The following is a 15,159-nucleotide window of genomic DNA, read 5'->3' on the forward strand; positions in this document are numbered from 1 at the left end:
CACAATAAAAAAAAAAAAAAAAAACCTTGTATGTCAGCAATACTTCCTGTCAGGTGGCTGACAAATATGAATGAGTGCAGCAGGTTAAATGACAGCGGGCAGGAAATAAGCAGAATTTTTTAAAATGTTTAAATCTCAGGAAAATAGTTACAAAGTTTATCTTTACTATTTGCTGCTATGGTCCAATCAGTCAACGAATTTTTCATTTATTGGTGACCCAAGAGTTAATCAATATAGATCTGATTAATGAATTACTTACTACTAAAAAAGCCATTAAACAACTTGTAAACTCGTCATCAAGGCCGCCGTATTGTTGTATTGAGAAGTTTCACAAAATTTTATTTCATTCTTTTTATCATTATTTGTTCACATTTTTTTGATTCAATCATTTTAATAACTTCCAAGGTGATGCTTTCATCCCGCTGTGAGGTTCTACAATAAATCACTAGTGTCACACAATGATTTAAGGAATGAAATTACATTACATTAGACACATTTTTTCAGAAGTTTTTGCCATTTTCCTTGTCAATAACTAGCACTTTCGCATCTTTAGGCCTCTAAAAATAATTTAAATTAAACTTTTTAGTTGCTGTTCATTGCTGACATCCATATTAAAAGGGACAGTTCACCCCAAAAATTTGCCAAATCAGCCTTACTTGTGCACAGTGAGTTGACGAGTTGATTAAACATTGCTACTAGGGTTGGAAATTAGCAGCAGCCAACATCCAAATGCTGGATTCACAGAGGCAGGTGAGCAATAAAGTTAAATTCCAACCCTGGTTGACACCAAAATTACTAGCCTGTTAAACTTACTACAGAGGACAACAGGAGGAGTTTGGATCAGTCTGCGGCTGTGATCATCAATGGCCCTCACTCTCTTTCTTTTATACACACACACAAACACACTTTGGCACTCTCAGCCTCAATGGATGGACCGGTATGAGTCTGCAGCTGTTCACAGCTGGACGTTCATTGTGGAAAATATGTCTGAGCCTCGCCCACTGGCTCACATCAGCTGGATGTTGTCTTGCTTGGCTGAATGAGAAAGGAGCTTTTGGGAGAGCCTGGACATATGAGTGTGTATGTGTCTCATATGCATGCACACATTCATGAGTTACAGCATGAGCGTGTGTGTTTTTGAATGGAGATGAGTACGAATGTTAAATAAGTAAATCAATGTTATTTGTTAACTTTTATTCATTAAGTCTTTGTCATGTTCTGTAGGACAATGTACCATGTTCATAATGCACAGTGCCTTTTTAGTGGCATTTAAAATACGATATGGTTATTGAAATTACGATTAACGATTACAGATGGTTCTTATAATATACACAATATTTTTTGAACAACCTAACCTTAAACTTATAGATCAAATTGTGCTCATTGTAGCTATATACAAGCTACTCTAAGTTTACACTTCTGTTTGAACAGCAGGGAAATTAGTTGTTATGAACATCACAACTATTTAGTTATCGGCCGTATAGATGTCTGCCTTCTCTCCGATATAATAAAACTAGATGGCACCCTGCTTGTGGTGCTTTAAGTGCCAAAATGCATTAAAAAACCCTCAACAGCAATGTCTCTTTCCAGAAATCATGACCTGGTTACTCAAGATAATCCACAGACCTTGTTGTGAGAAGTTTAATAAGGGAACTATTTTCTTTCTAGTGAACTACACCTGCCAACCAGATCACGGCACAGAAAGAAGTGTGCATCTACTGCTAACTCAACTAGCACCACTGAGCTAGCTAACATTACAGCTAAGCCGAGGAGGAGGGCATTAATGTTTACATCTCGCGCTCTCTTGGACGAGCCTTTTGTCCATGAAAGATGCACTCTTCCCTCTGCTTGGTGATATGATCACCATCTAGTTCCATTATATCTGAGAGAAGGCAGACATCTCCAGCACCCGGCAACTCACACCAAATCAATCTAGATTGTCAAATGGCACTCACGGCAAGAGAAACAATATGTATTTTTGATTTTGGGATAATAGACACAAGCAGACAAATCAGAGAACACTGTCAAGTCATCATTTTCCCCAAATACATTTAGCACAGTTGCCTGGGGAAGCTTTTAATACATCAATCTGAGTCACATCAGGACATTTTCATATTCAGTGGTGCTCCTAAAAGTTTAATCTTAACAGGGTGGAGAAACTGTAGGAACTCTCTTATAAAAACCCACAATGTATTCAAATACGTTCCTTTAGAAACGATCGTTTTCATATGTGAACTTCGGTCATGCGACATTTAATGATAGAATATTAAAAATGGTCATGTGTAAAACATAAAAATCATGTTGTGTGCGTTCAGACACAAGATTTAATAAGTGACTCTGCTGTCAGGGTGTTAAATCATGGACACTGACACTAATTCATGCCAGCTGATTAAAACTAAAACAGGGTGCATCATTATTTGTATGTAACACACTCTTACAGTATGTTTGGCCTCAGCATGTTTATAACCTCATTTTACCCCTAAACACTCCACAGCTGCTCTGTTTTCAATTATCTCGTGAGTCATACTTTCTACCATCACAACAAAATAAAAAATACATGAAGATAAATAAATCCATTCTTCTTTAAAGAACAAACCGCTGCAGTGAGACGGTTACCAAGGAAGAAGGACTGAGTGAATTAAAAATAAATGATCATATCTGGGCACGCGAGGAATTTCATCATAACCATTTCCCTCTTCTCCAGTGCCTCACATTATATGCACTGATATGTTTGGCTGAGTTCAACAAAAAGTCACAATGGAAGGAAAAGAATGCACGAACTTTCTCAGGGTTTGAAATGCAGCCTGCAAACCAGCACTCATGTACGTCTGCTGCTCCATTTACTTGCTGGCTATTCTCAAGTGCTGCCTCCTGACAGCTATTGACTGACTCGTAACACTGCGTTCAGACTTCAAGGATCCTCCCCTGAGATCAAACTGAAACCGATATGTATGCACTTTTAAAAAAAACCCCACCATTTCAGTCTTGTGCTTTGAAGTTCACACATAACATAGAAACCCAGTGTCCAGGAAACAGGCATCCCTTGCGACTGACAACTAAGGAAGGCCTACACAACAAGCTTTTTTTTTTTTTTTAAAGGAGCAGAGAACAAGGAAATCCTGCACAACCGCCTCGCAGAAACACTGATGACTTGGCATTCTGATTGAATTTGTTAGTGACCAACCCACAGCACATTCAAAATTAAAGTTAGACTCCTGTGGTTTGTCTGGTTTACTGCCAGCAGGAGTGAATGTAATAGAATGTAATAGCTGCTGGAACATTTAAATGGGGCGTTTTAGAGTCGGTTCAGATTACCTTTCAGTGCGGGAAACATACATGACACAGCCTCATCTAATCTCTGAATCCAGACGATACAAACGATCAAAGATTCACTTAAATAATGAATGAATCCAACATGAAAATGTTACTCAAGCTGTCTTGTAGCAGGGCAGAAAGTCTGCAGTGGAAATGGTTTTATTAGATACGGACAAGGAAAGTTTTGCTTTATCTGCCCTAAAGTTGTCTGCACAATAAACATTTTCCATGGCATCAGAAACTTGTAGGAGAAAACACAAACAGCCCGGGGTGACCAATCACGGTTGTTGTAGGCAACTTGCTATCATGAAATGAGTCTGTCTGCCTGAAACTCACGGGAGCATGACCATAACTTCTATGTCTCGTGCCTCAGAGGATACGTTTGGTATTTTTTCAATCTGGACCTATTTCCTATGTTTCTGTGGCTAAGTGACTAATGGGATCGACAATTTCTTTAAACTGGTCTAGTATTGAGAAAGAGAGCTGCAGGTAGCACCGGCGAAACAGGCTGCTTAATGTTATTATTAATTTATATATTTTGGGCGGGGCAACACAATGGTTTGAGTTGAAGGTGTGAGAAAGAATAGTGTCAGTAACATTGTTAACACTGTGCTACATTACAGAGAATACAAAACCGTACTAATGAACCTTCATTAATATAGGCCTATATTTTATCTCCAAGTGCACGTCACACACTGAGCGAGCCGCCTGTTAATGACGCTGTGGGCTAATGGGCATGTAGCTACTTCCATGTTTCAGATGATACGTCATGTTTGTAGTCGACCAATGAAGATGAGTTTACATATCACCTTGGGTTCGTCCTTCACCTTCTCAAAATGATCCCACACTTTGGATTTCCTGCCCGACATGTTATTAACTAGCCTGTGGAATAACCGCAGGTACCAGCCCTGGAAATTAACCCGACTCCTGTCTGACTGCTGAGCGTGGACACTTCCTGTGTCTGTCCTTTCAAATTAAATTCCCACATGGTCCAGTCGTATAGGTTTTGATTTATTTTGACAGGGCAGAGGTCCTCCTGGAGTCTGATGGGTTTGTTGATAGTGATTTTGCTGCTGTTTCTACTAAAAAAAGAATCACCCTCTCGAATAAAAAGGGCTCTCTCTGTAGGGATCATTTCCTTAGTGTGGTCAGACACTTAAAATAATAATCAGAACATGTCAGTGGTAAAACAAGCACTTTTAGTGGATGTCGATAGATGGACAGTGCACAAATGCCTCTAGTGGGAAAGTAGGGTCAAGGCTGATAAAAACCAAATTTACTCTTTAATAATCTACCTTTTAACCTGATTAACCTGAACTTATTGTAACGTTAACAATCTCTCTGTGGCTCTAAACACTTAACTCCTTTCATCTCACTGGCTGAAATGTTGATTATGATGACACTGCAGCTTAATCTAATTCACCACTCATGTCACTAACCCCAGAGTGACTCCAAAAGAGCACGGAACATTTAATTTCATCGTTGGTGGCTCCCCTCTTGACAATATTACTGCTGCGCTCATGCGATCAAACAGTTTGTGTTTATGACTTGCAAATACTTTGTCCGCTCCAGCAGTGCTCCACACGGCAGTGGGATGGAACAAATGGGACACAAGGGACAAGAGACAATGGGCACCTTGTTCCATCTAACATGCAAAAGGAGTGCTCCAACAGTCGAGGTGTCCTCAATCACACGTTATCTAATCCCGTGTTACGTGCAAACGAATGGGTGCATATGTGTGGCTTTGATGCAAACAAATACTTATACTGGAAAATTTTGGCTTACAATCTTCCCAGTAAAGATTCTGAAAGTTAACCACATAACAAAATAACTTACAATGAGCCAAAAGTGTAATTTATAGTACTTCAATAAAACAGATGATTTACAGTTTTGTTTGTTTGAGTCAACCAAAACCCAGGAACAATTGTCAAGTATTCAACTGGCCATAATGAGAAAAATATGAAATAAGGAGCCATCATTTTTAAGTCCTTACGCTGACTAAACAATAACAACGCCAGATGAATACATCTAATAACTCCAAATGGATTTCAGCCAGGAATCTCTGGGCTTCCGCTATTCAAACTTTGATTACACACAGAGATTAAACACTGAGATGGTTGAGTGGCAACTGGCATTGATGTGCCTTCAGGACACTATAAAACTGTGGACTTTGATGTCACATGAGTTTATCAGTCAGGCACATTTTCCTGTCATGGAAATGTAGATAATAAAGGGAGTTTTCCATTCACACGAATATTGGCACATACTTTCTTCTGTGAGATTAAGTCCTGTTTTATGTTGTATTTCCGGTTGTAAACCTTTGTACATCCTGTGATCAGTATCTGGCACACTGCTGAAGAAAAGCACACAGCTTTTCAACCTTAAAAACATACATAGTTTTGCTTATTTCTTATACTTTCCACTTTTTCTATTGTAAATTGTTCATTTATTAGCATGCCTACTGACTACTTTTGCATCATTTTACATTAGTATATTGTTATGCCCCAAAACACCAAGACAAATTGGTGCATGTGCAAATCTACTTGGCAAAAACAACTGCTTCTCATCCTGATGTGTGATGCGTACATCTATTTTTGACTGAAACATTGTTAAATAGGATATTACTGTTGTATTAACCAAGCACAAATCCCCTGTTTGCCATCAATCAGTGTTGTCCAGGATATTACTAATACTGTATGTTTACTGCGGTGTGTGCAGCCAGATGATTAAGTGGAGCAACTTCCTAAATAGACACAAGATGAAGAACTGTGGTATAAAATGTGGACGATATCAAGTAAAACAACAACAAGTAGAAGTACGGATGAGCATCATCTCATCTTTTAAACGTAGCAAAGCGTTTGGCATCATCTTGCTTGATGCATCCTTCAGCTTGAAGCCTGGCGCTGTCTCATGACAGCTCATCATGATGACTGACAGGTGCTGGGATGAGAGTTTGATCATCTGAGCCTGCGACTAAACACACACGACTGACTCAAGGTGAAAAGCTGCATGCGGTTGCTTTCATTTAGCATTTTTAACCTGCTTGGTGCACCACGTCTGTAGTCGCCAATGACGAGACATGTCGTATCACGGTGGTGTATATTTTCAAATGTAAAGGCGTCCAAAGGTTAAATCTGATTGTGTGTACTGGTGACACACTTGGTTTAGTTATGTAAGACTTATTGAGCAATGTTGAAGTCTGACATGAAGCAGACTGTGATTCTCTGCAGCTCCACAGCTAAAATGTTTTTACTGCCTACAGCTAGGTTCAGAAGGGCATTGTGGCCTTCCATAAAAATATCAAGCACAACCCGTCATCATTAACCAATCAAATGCTTGCACATCACAGTTGGCTCCCCTCATGATTAGAGCAGCGTCATTCTGCTGTTTATCTCGCAATCCTTGAGAATGAAGAAAAATGACTGTAAAAGTGATAATGTTGCAGAGTTATAAAAATCTGCCTCACAGTATTGGTACTCTGTTTAAGCATCTGATAAGCCTTCAAAGAAGCGTGTTACTTAAACTGGACTTCCTGGATCATAATTCATCACCTCACTTGAACCTGTAGCAACACGCCTTCACCAGCACAGCACATTGGTTACAGGTTATTCTCGCTTTGTACTGAGTGTTAATTAAATCTTTGTGTATTCAAGAAACAGAAACATGAGTTCTTATATGGGATTGAGGTTTTCTTTGTCACCATGAGCACACAGTGTTCCCATTCTCAGACACACACACAAAAACTCAACAGACTCGACTTACCGAGTCCTCTGGAGGTCTCTGTATCTTGATCCATTCTACTGACGGCCCCTTCACCTGCAGAAATCTGTGGAAGAGATTCTTGAAGCCCTCAAAGTCTTTCCTGGACACCTGGAAAACACAAGGATTTTATTTGAGTCTTTATTCATCCCAGAAAGGCGGACTGAGTTTTCCCAAGTCACGAATATAACTCTACCCAATCACAGTCCAAATTCACTTCATCCAGAAGAATGAAAAACGTACTGATTGCTTTTCACAGAGCAACATTTATCTACAAGGATAACGTATGTGTAAATACAAATTACAGATGAAACGTCATCAGGGTTGTGATGTAGGACCTGAATGGTACTGACAAAGTCACTTTAAACAAATCATGATGATTATTAAGACTGTGTTATTAGGTCAGCTTACGTCTGTCCCTGCAGTGTTAGGCTCTGATCACACAGAAAGCGTTTTAGCAGCTGAAAACACCATTTTGTAATTGTTTTTAATGAGAATGAAGCTTTTTGCTCGCGTTTTTTTGTGTTGCGACATGCCTCGTATTTCTGCGCCCTAGGTGAGTAGCGTTTTTTGCCAGAGCACCCTGAACTCCTCAAGCTGAAAAACCTTAGAGCGCAAAATACTTCATGTCATCTTTATATTTGTCAACTATTTCCCATTGTCCAGTCGGATGATTTGAGAGGCGGGCCTTCTGTGGTGGTTACGACGACAAGTTTACATTGGTAAACAATGGAGGAGAAACTGGTGGTAGGTGGTAACTGGTGGAGCATCGTGGAGGTGAAGCTCCTCCCGTGATCCACCGTGTTTTTTAGGGTCTCATGTCCCCACACAGATCTCGGTTACCCTGTGCTCAACAAACTATTTACTGACAGACAGCCTCTCACCCTCAAAACCCTTTTTTACAAGTGGCATTCACTTTAAAAAAAAAAGAAAAAAAAAGGCAGTGCGATGTGCTTCGCGTTTTGCAACCTGCAAAACACTTTCTGTTTGATCGGGCCCTTCCTGTAATGTTTTCTGCGGTTTCAAAATGAGCTGATATCTTTATAAAATCTAGAGATTTGCAACTCTTCTTCCTGGCTTGCATTTTACTAGATTTATATGTTATTAGTTTTATTAATACGCTTACACTAAATATTAGTAAGTGAAAAAAAAGGACCAAAAAAAAAAAAAAAAAAAAAAAATCCACAAAAGGTAACGATGACGACAAAAAATGCTGTTTAAAAATTCAGTATGCAATTCTGGAGCAAGATGGTTGGTTGTTGAGTCTCATTCCCAGGTCATCAAATACTGACGACCTTGGGTTTGTAGTTGGACCAAATCACCGACACCAAGCTTTGGTATTTGATGACCTAGGAATGAGACTCAACAATCAACTGAACATTTAAAATGCAATTTAAGGAGTCGAAAAATGTTAAAATTGTGTTTAAAATGTGAGTTAATAACAAAAAAACAAAGACAGAATCTATACCTGGAGGGTGTGAAAAATAACTTACCACGTAATTGGTCTGTCTCTGGTATCTGTTTACACTGGAGACCAGTAATGTGTGTACTCTACAGCTGTGTGTGTGCACATGGCTTGCTGGCTTGTATAACTCTGCGAGCGCTTACTGCAAATACAAAAGCTTTTACTGTGAACACACTTGAGTGAGAGTAAGTGTGAAGTACTGTGTGACTGACTCTCCCCTCTGACCCTCTTTTCTTTTGTGCATCATTCCATCTTTTGTGATTGCTGGCAGTTTCAGAGTGCCTGGTAAATGTCTGAAAGAGCCAAACCCTGTGTGTGTGTGTGTGTGTGTGTGTGTTCAGTCGAGCATTTTTCAGTGACAGCTTCGTCTCAAGGTCTATGATTGTCGTAAATCGCAGGAAACTCAAAGAAAAAACAGATGAAATGACGCTCAGTCTAGTTTTCTTGCTGCTATTTTGGAGACAGTTTTGATTTTAGTCTTAGGATTTGATTCATTTGTGTCCACTCCCGACACCAGAGTTCATTTTGGGCCAACAGGACAAACCTCAGCAGGGCTGGAAGTCTCTAATGACGCATTATATTACAAATTAAGCTGACATCATGGATGTTTGCTTAAAAACCTCGCCTACTGTGATTTTATGACGTACATATTATGTATGTGTGTGCGTCTGTAAGCACGTAGGTGGGACCCTCATTGGCACCATGCTATAGTATGTGTCACTCTTGTGTTTTTCCAGGGTTTGTGTGTGACCCAACCACCCTTTAAATCACAACCAGATGGTCGGGAAGAAACAGAGGGGGGTAAAGAGAGAGTTAGAGAGAGGCTGCGTGAGTGTACCTCTCTCTCTGCGCCTGTGGTGGTGTCCAGCAGTTTCTCCAGCTCCGAGTGCATGGAGCTCTCCAGCTGCTGCCGCATCATTTCCTGGAACTGAGCCATCCCTCCTCTGGCCACTCCTTTATTCAGACCTGGTACAGGCAAGATAGTGGAAGACGGGAAGACATGTTTTTTTAGGCTGCAACATACTGGAATTCTGACATAATCAGGATCCTCAAGATGATTCATACCTCCATCTTTACTCATTTTCTTAACTCAAACCATCTGTTATAGTCCTGTCTGCCACTGAGCACAGCTATAAAAGGGATTTTTTGTATATTGGATTACTGAAGGTCAACTGCGATTCTTCTATATCTTTAAAAGTAGCTTGATTTTGCGTCACAGAAGCTGGAAAAATCAGAGCCCTAAACAGAACTGAACCTAGAGCTCATCTTTAGCAATTTCTCCATCAACAGAAAATAATTAGCAACTACTTTAATGAACAATTAACCGTTAAAGCAATTTGTCAAGCAGGAATGCTAAACAACTGATGATTCCAGACTCTTAAATGTAATAATTTGCTGCTTTTCTTGGTCATTACATAATTGTAATTTTAATATTTTGGGTTTTGGACTGTTGGTTGGATGAAACAAGATCTCCTCATATTTTACGGACCAAACAACTGTTGAGAAAATAATGACCATAATCATTAGCTGCAGCCCTTACTGAATCTCTACCACCTTTACGAATTGATAACACAATAAAAAGCTTTATTCAGATTTTCAATAAGGAGGAAACTTCTACCTGATTTAACATCCAACCTTGGTGAAGATGAAGGCTAATGTTCTTGTGTCATTGTAGTAAACTGTGGTGTTTGTATTAGTATCCATATTAATGCATGGGTGGAAACAAAACAATATCTGTGAGGGCAGTTCTCACTGTTGTACACATTGGTGATGTAACAGGTCAGAGGTACATGAATGAAAGTTTGGCATCATTTGCACCTGTTATCAGAAACAACAGCGCCTCCAAGATCATTATGGCTTTTGCGTAACACATAAATATTGCATGTGTCTGCAAGTTTTAAAAAAGATAAGATTAAAACGCAGAGAAAACATGAGGTATAAAATGCCAAATAGCTGTGTGTGACACTGATTATGGATGTGTACCTGAGAGCTCAAAAACCAGTTTCATTCAGCCGATGCTGTCAAATTAAAGCAGGTGAAAGACAAACCCATGACAGCTATGTTACTACAGCTGTGCCAACATGACTTGCTGACTCTTGGACATGACTTTGATGAGATGACGTATGTAGTGTACCTGTAAACAAAGCACCTCTGAGCCAAACTAATTTTAACACTAACAGTAGCTTTGGCCCAACTGGTTTATTACTCATGAGGAGAATGTCACATGTTCAACTTTGGTCAAGTGCTAATTGTGATTACAGGTAAATGAGACAGGTTTGGTGAGCTTTAAAAAGAAAAAATAGATTAACCTGTTGAGCCTGTGTAGTTTTGTGTATGAGATCGCTGCATATTGTCGACACAGTAAAGGTAAAAAAACAAAAGCAAAATTGTAATACACTTACAACATGCAGGTATGTGGTGGCAAAGCCAAGAGGCTTCCTGTGTGGCTGCCCTTAAAGAGTAATAAATAAGACATACTGAATGATTTTGACAAAAACACACACCATACTATATTTAATAGTAAAAGTATGTTAGAGATAGTGTGAAGGGAAGAGTGTGAGAAACCTCGAGAGTCACCACATAACTCTGATACCTTGTGGTGTCTGATACCTTAAAGGTGCTGTATGTGACATTCAGAGCATATCCATGATTCAGAGTCAGGGCTGCGATTGTCTGCACACGTCTCTCACCATAGAGTTAACTTAGCTGGCGGCTAACTGTTTTAACAGCACACACACTGCCAACAACAGGCCCCCAGGAGGTGCGCCGGGTTTTGAAGCCGATTTTCGTAGCGGCCAAACAGTGTAGGTAAAACTTCTGAGCCAGTCACCTGATGCCACTGAGCTCAAAAAGGCATTTTCCCCAATGACTTACACTGTGAAAGAGACGTCTGTAAATCAGTGGATAAAGTTTTTTGAGTGTCACAACCCCCACGAAATGATTTTCACTATCAGGATCTGATTAATTCAGTGCAATAACATTTGAAAAGTCTAAAAGACCTGCAAGATTTTATTATCATATTCCCAATCAAGCCAGTGGAGCGCTAACCAGGAAGCAGCCGGCTTGACCAGAAGAAGTCTCTAGTGCGCTTGTTCTATGGGCCCAAGGGTGCACCATCATCTAGGTAATTTTAAAAGATATTTTGGGGCTTTTAGCTTTTAATTGATAGGACAGTGTTAAATGTGAAGGGGGAAAAGACAAAGAGGATGACATGCAGCAGCAGCAGCAAGGACACTGCCTTTGTACATGGGATGCCTGCTCTCCCCACTGATCCACCAGGCACCCCTGATAATCTGGGTAATTTTCTACGCAGCAGTTTAACCATTTTGACTTCACTTGCCACTGAGCAACATTCATAGGAATAACCGGGGGCCTGCCTCCTACGCTTTATCCTGTCTCTTTGTATGGCCAATAAGAGCAATAGTCCTGACGGTGGTGGCAGAGGATGGATGCATGATACATCCTTGAGGGTTGCGAGTGTCTGCATGGCTGAAGTGATGCCACACCATTGGACCCGGCGTGTCGCAGGGGTCCTGGCAGGTATTAGCCTGTCCGTGCACGTGACTGAGCAGAGAACCATACTGTAGACATCAGTTTTCCCCCTACAGTTTGTGAGAATATCGATTCGCCGTTACGAGAAACAGCATGGAGTATAAAAGATCCAAACGCAGTGCCGCCGTCTGTGGGTCATGACAGCATTTCTTTAAGTGCAGTGGCGATTGTCCGTCCAGTGGGACACACACACACACAGGGACTAACATGCACTAACACGCGTGTGGCTGTCTGGACCAGCAGCAAAGACCAGAGAAGCTCAGATTACAACACACACACACACACACACACAGAGGGAGTATGACTACATTCTCTGTACAGGACTCTATACTCCACTATATCTTTACATAGCAAACAGTGGTTTGATGCTATATAGGTGCTCTAAATGTCACATACAGCTCCTTTCATTTTGTCTTTCAGCATTCTTCTGGTAAGTTCAAATAGTAGAAGAGCAGGCAAACTGGAGTCACTGTATTTTCTGGCACAGGGACAAAAAATACAGGAAACTAACCTTCCTGGTAAAATGTCACAAGACAAGACAAATCCCATGTCACAGCAGATTAGCAACCATGACAGAAGGAAACAGAAAGGACTTACATTATACCAACATTTCACAATCCCTGGGTAAGACTTTGGTTAACTTTGAAAATCAGGTGCCGTCTATCTGCAGTAACTGTGTTAAATCTAGATAGTCGATATATCAATGACAGCATTTTAAAAGCTGTATCCATTAATATATTGCTTAAAGGATCAACTACTTAAACCAATCAATAACATGTCAAAATAATGACAAATGCCCATCACAGTTCCCCAGCCTGTGAAAGCAGTTTTTACCTCATAAACATTTAAATTACTAACTGATTATCAAAATTCCATTTGACTGATTGAGCAAATTGACTTATTATGCCTTAAGGTAGTTAGTCAACTTGACAGCTTATATTTCAAGGTCCAATTCTCCTTTACAAACCTAAAAGCTGTAGTTGAGTTATTATTTCAGAAATAATCGGCAACTGTGCCCCAAAATCAGCTGTCAGTGGCACATTAGGATTGTGTACAGGGCTGAATACTGTATTCGCGGCAGTATTGTGTAAGATGCTGGCAGGCTGGCTGCTTATTAGACAGCACAGACAGAGCATTTAATTAGAAATATATGGACGCAAAAAACAAGATGATGAATTAGACGCCAGAAGTAGTGAAATAGTGGATAAAATTGACCAGAGCTCCACTTGACTGGCTTTTAAAAGTTTAGTACAATACTTCCATCAGTTGTAGACTGATGTAAATCAGTCACCAATATTTTACTTTATCACATGGGAAGCTTCATCATATACGAATTAAAAGTTTATAAGTTATCTCCAGTGCATTCAAGGGAGAAATTACATAGTTAGGAAGACTAATGTTAATGTCAGGAAAACTATCATGTGCATTCAATAACTCTCAGATATTAAAGCTTTCATCCTTCAAGTGAAAGCATCAATCAGTGTTTTAAACTTTGACAGAAATGAAACAAAAGCATAGTCACATGTGATGGATCAGTCAGCATGTGAGGCAAACTTCAAATCTCTATGGTGCTGAAACAGATAAAAACCAGTGCTGGTCTGGCAGGCAGTAAGACCACATTTACAAATGCCTAGAAGGTATGAAAAATCTGGTTGCCTCTGGAAACGTTTTCTATGAATGTAGATAATTTAGAAACATAAAAAACACAGGTATGGTCATTTGAGTCCAGTTAGGTTTATAAGTCATTTATATACCTGTAAATGTAGGTTTAGGAGCTGAATACACCCTCCTTGACTCTACTTACCTTCTATATAAAGTGCCATGTTTTCAGCTGCCACTTCAGCAATGCATACAGTTGAATAATCAGATAAATCCAAAGCAGAGCTTCAAGTTAAATAATCCAGAGAGCATTCACAGTGAAAACCCAAGTGTCACTGGATACACATCCCGAAAACTGATTAAAAAAGTTTCCTTGAGGTATCCTAAAAGCTGTTCATTCATCCAGAGGTGTACAACCTTCTGAGTCCATTCACCACTGAAGCTCCGGAGGATGCGGCGTCCTGCCTACCTCACGCACTCATAAAAAATAACAACAAGGACACACTTATCTCTCTGGACAGCAGCCAAATGTCGTCCCTGAACTCAACATGGAGCTGGATTGGATCTAGCAGGATGTTTTAATGCTTGCGTCGCCTGCCTCCTAATTTCCCAGCCCCAACACTGCCCACCACGTCACAATTCATGTCTGTGACTCCCAACCTCTGCTTTTTCCTTTCGCCTCGCCCCCCTTTTCATTTTTATTACCTTATTGCCACAGAGTCGGCGGTTTTCAACCTCTTCTTTTTAGTACACTGCCAACAAACATCCCGTCAATTATTAACCGGTGAGATGCACACACTTGTGAGTCCATCCGCATGACCTGCCTGCCTAGCAGGGAACTTCAGAGGCTGCGGAAATGAATGAATGATGGATGGGTGGACGGTGGAGGACGGTATGTACTCAAGGAACAATTAAAATGAACGCTCCCTCAGTGTGCACCGAAGAACGTACATAAAGTATGGAGTGCACGTAAAGGCAACTCAAGTGTAACGTTACCGTGAACACAACACGGAGGAAAAACGGCCGTTCTCCAGTAAAAGAGAAAAACCGCTGGGCTAATAGCTAACTTGGTGATACACCCCTCGCTTTAGGGAAACCTTGATAACGTCAAGAGGCAAAGTGGTGAACATTTTCTTAAATTTAAAGCCATTTTCTTACTGTGTGACTGTAGGATGCTGGCGGAAGAAAAGTCGATGGGGTCGGCCTGGTCCTGCGGGTCTGAAGGACCACAGCAAATCCCGCAGAGGAGACAGCAGGGCACACAAATATATGTTTTAGTTTTTAAAAATAGGTTTCCGCTTTAAAACACCGGGCTCCTGTTTCCTTTCGACATCGCTGAAAAATCGTAAACAAAAAACTTAAAAAAGGTGATTAGTTTGAAGATATTTTACACAACAGTGCCATTTCAGGAAGGGGCGAATGGGAGCGTTGCAGGAAGATAGCAGCCAATCAGAACGCTGCTTGCCCGT

General features: G+C 40.4%; 1 protein-coding gene across 3 annotated transcripts in view; it reads right to left on the reverse strand.

The window, feature by feature from the left end:
• ugp2b (UDP-glucose pyrophosphorylase 2b) overlaps positions 1–15,116 on the reverse strand; it is a 48,894-nt gene extending 33,778 nt beyond the window's left edge. Inside the window, exons 1-3 of one of the 3 annotated variants that reach the window (XM_049599977.1) lie at positions 14,849–15,116; positions 9,378–9,505; positions 7,078–7,185 (exon numbers count right to left, since the gene is read on the reverse strand). In XM_049599977.1, the coding sequence (XP_049455934.1) occupies positions 7,078–7,185; positions 9,378–9,476 (207 nt within the window). In that variant the 5' untranslated portion in view covers positions 9,477–9,505; positions 14,849–15,116. Of the gene's footprint in view, positions 1–7,077; positions 7,186–9,377; positions 9,506–13,895; positions 14,272–14,395; positions 14,530–14,848 lie in introns of those variants that run through there. The other 2 variants (XM_049599978.1, XM_049599976.1) reach the window with 2 other exon arrangements.
• Between the last annotated feature and the right edge of the window lie 43 nt (positions 15,117–15,159).

Source organism: Epinephelus fuscoguttatus, linkage group LG16 (genome assembly GCF_011397635.1).
Source record: "Epinephelus fuscoguttatus linkage group LG16, E.fuscoguttatus.final_Chr_v1".
NCBI classification, from domain to species: Eukaryota; Metazoa; Chordata; class Actinopteri; order Perciformes; family Serranidae; genus Epinephelus; species Epinephelus fuscoguttatus.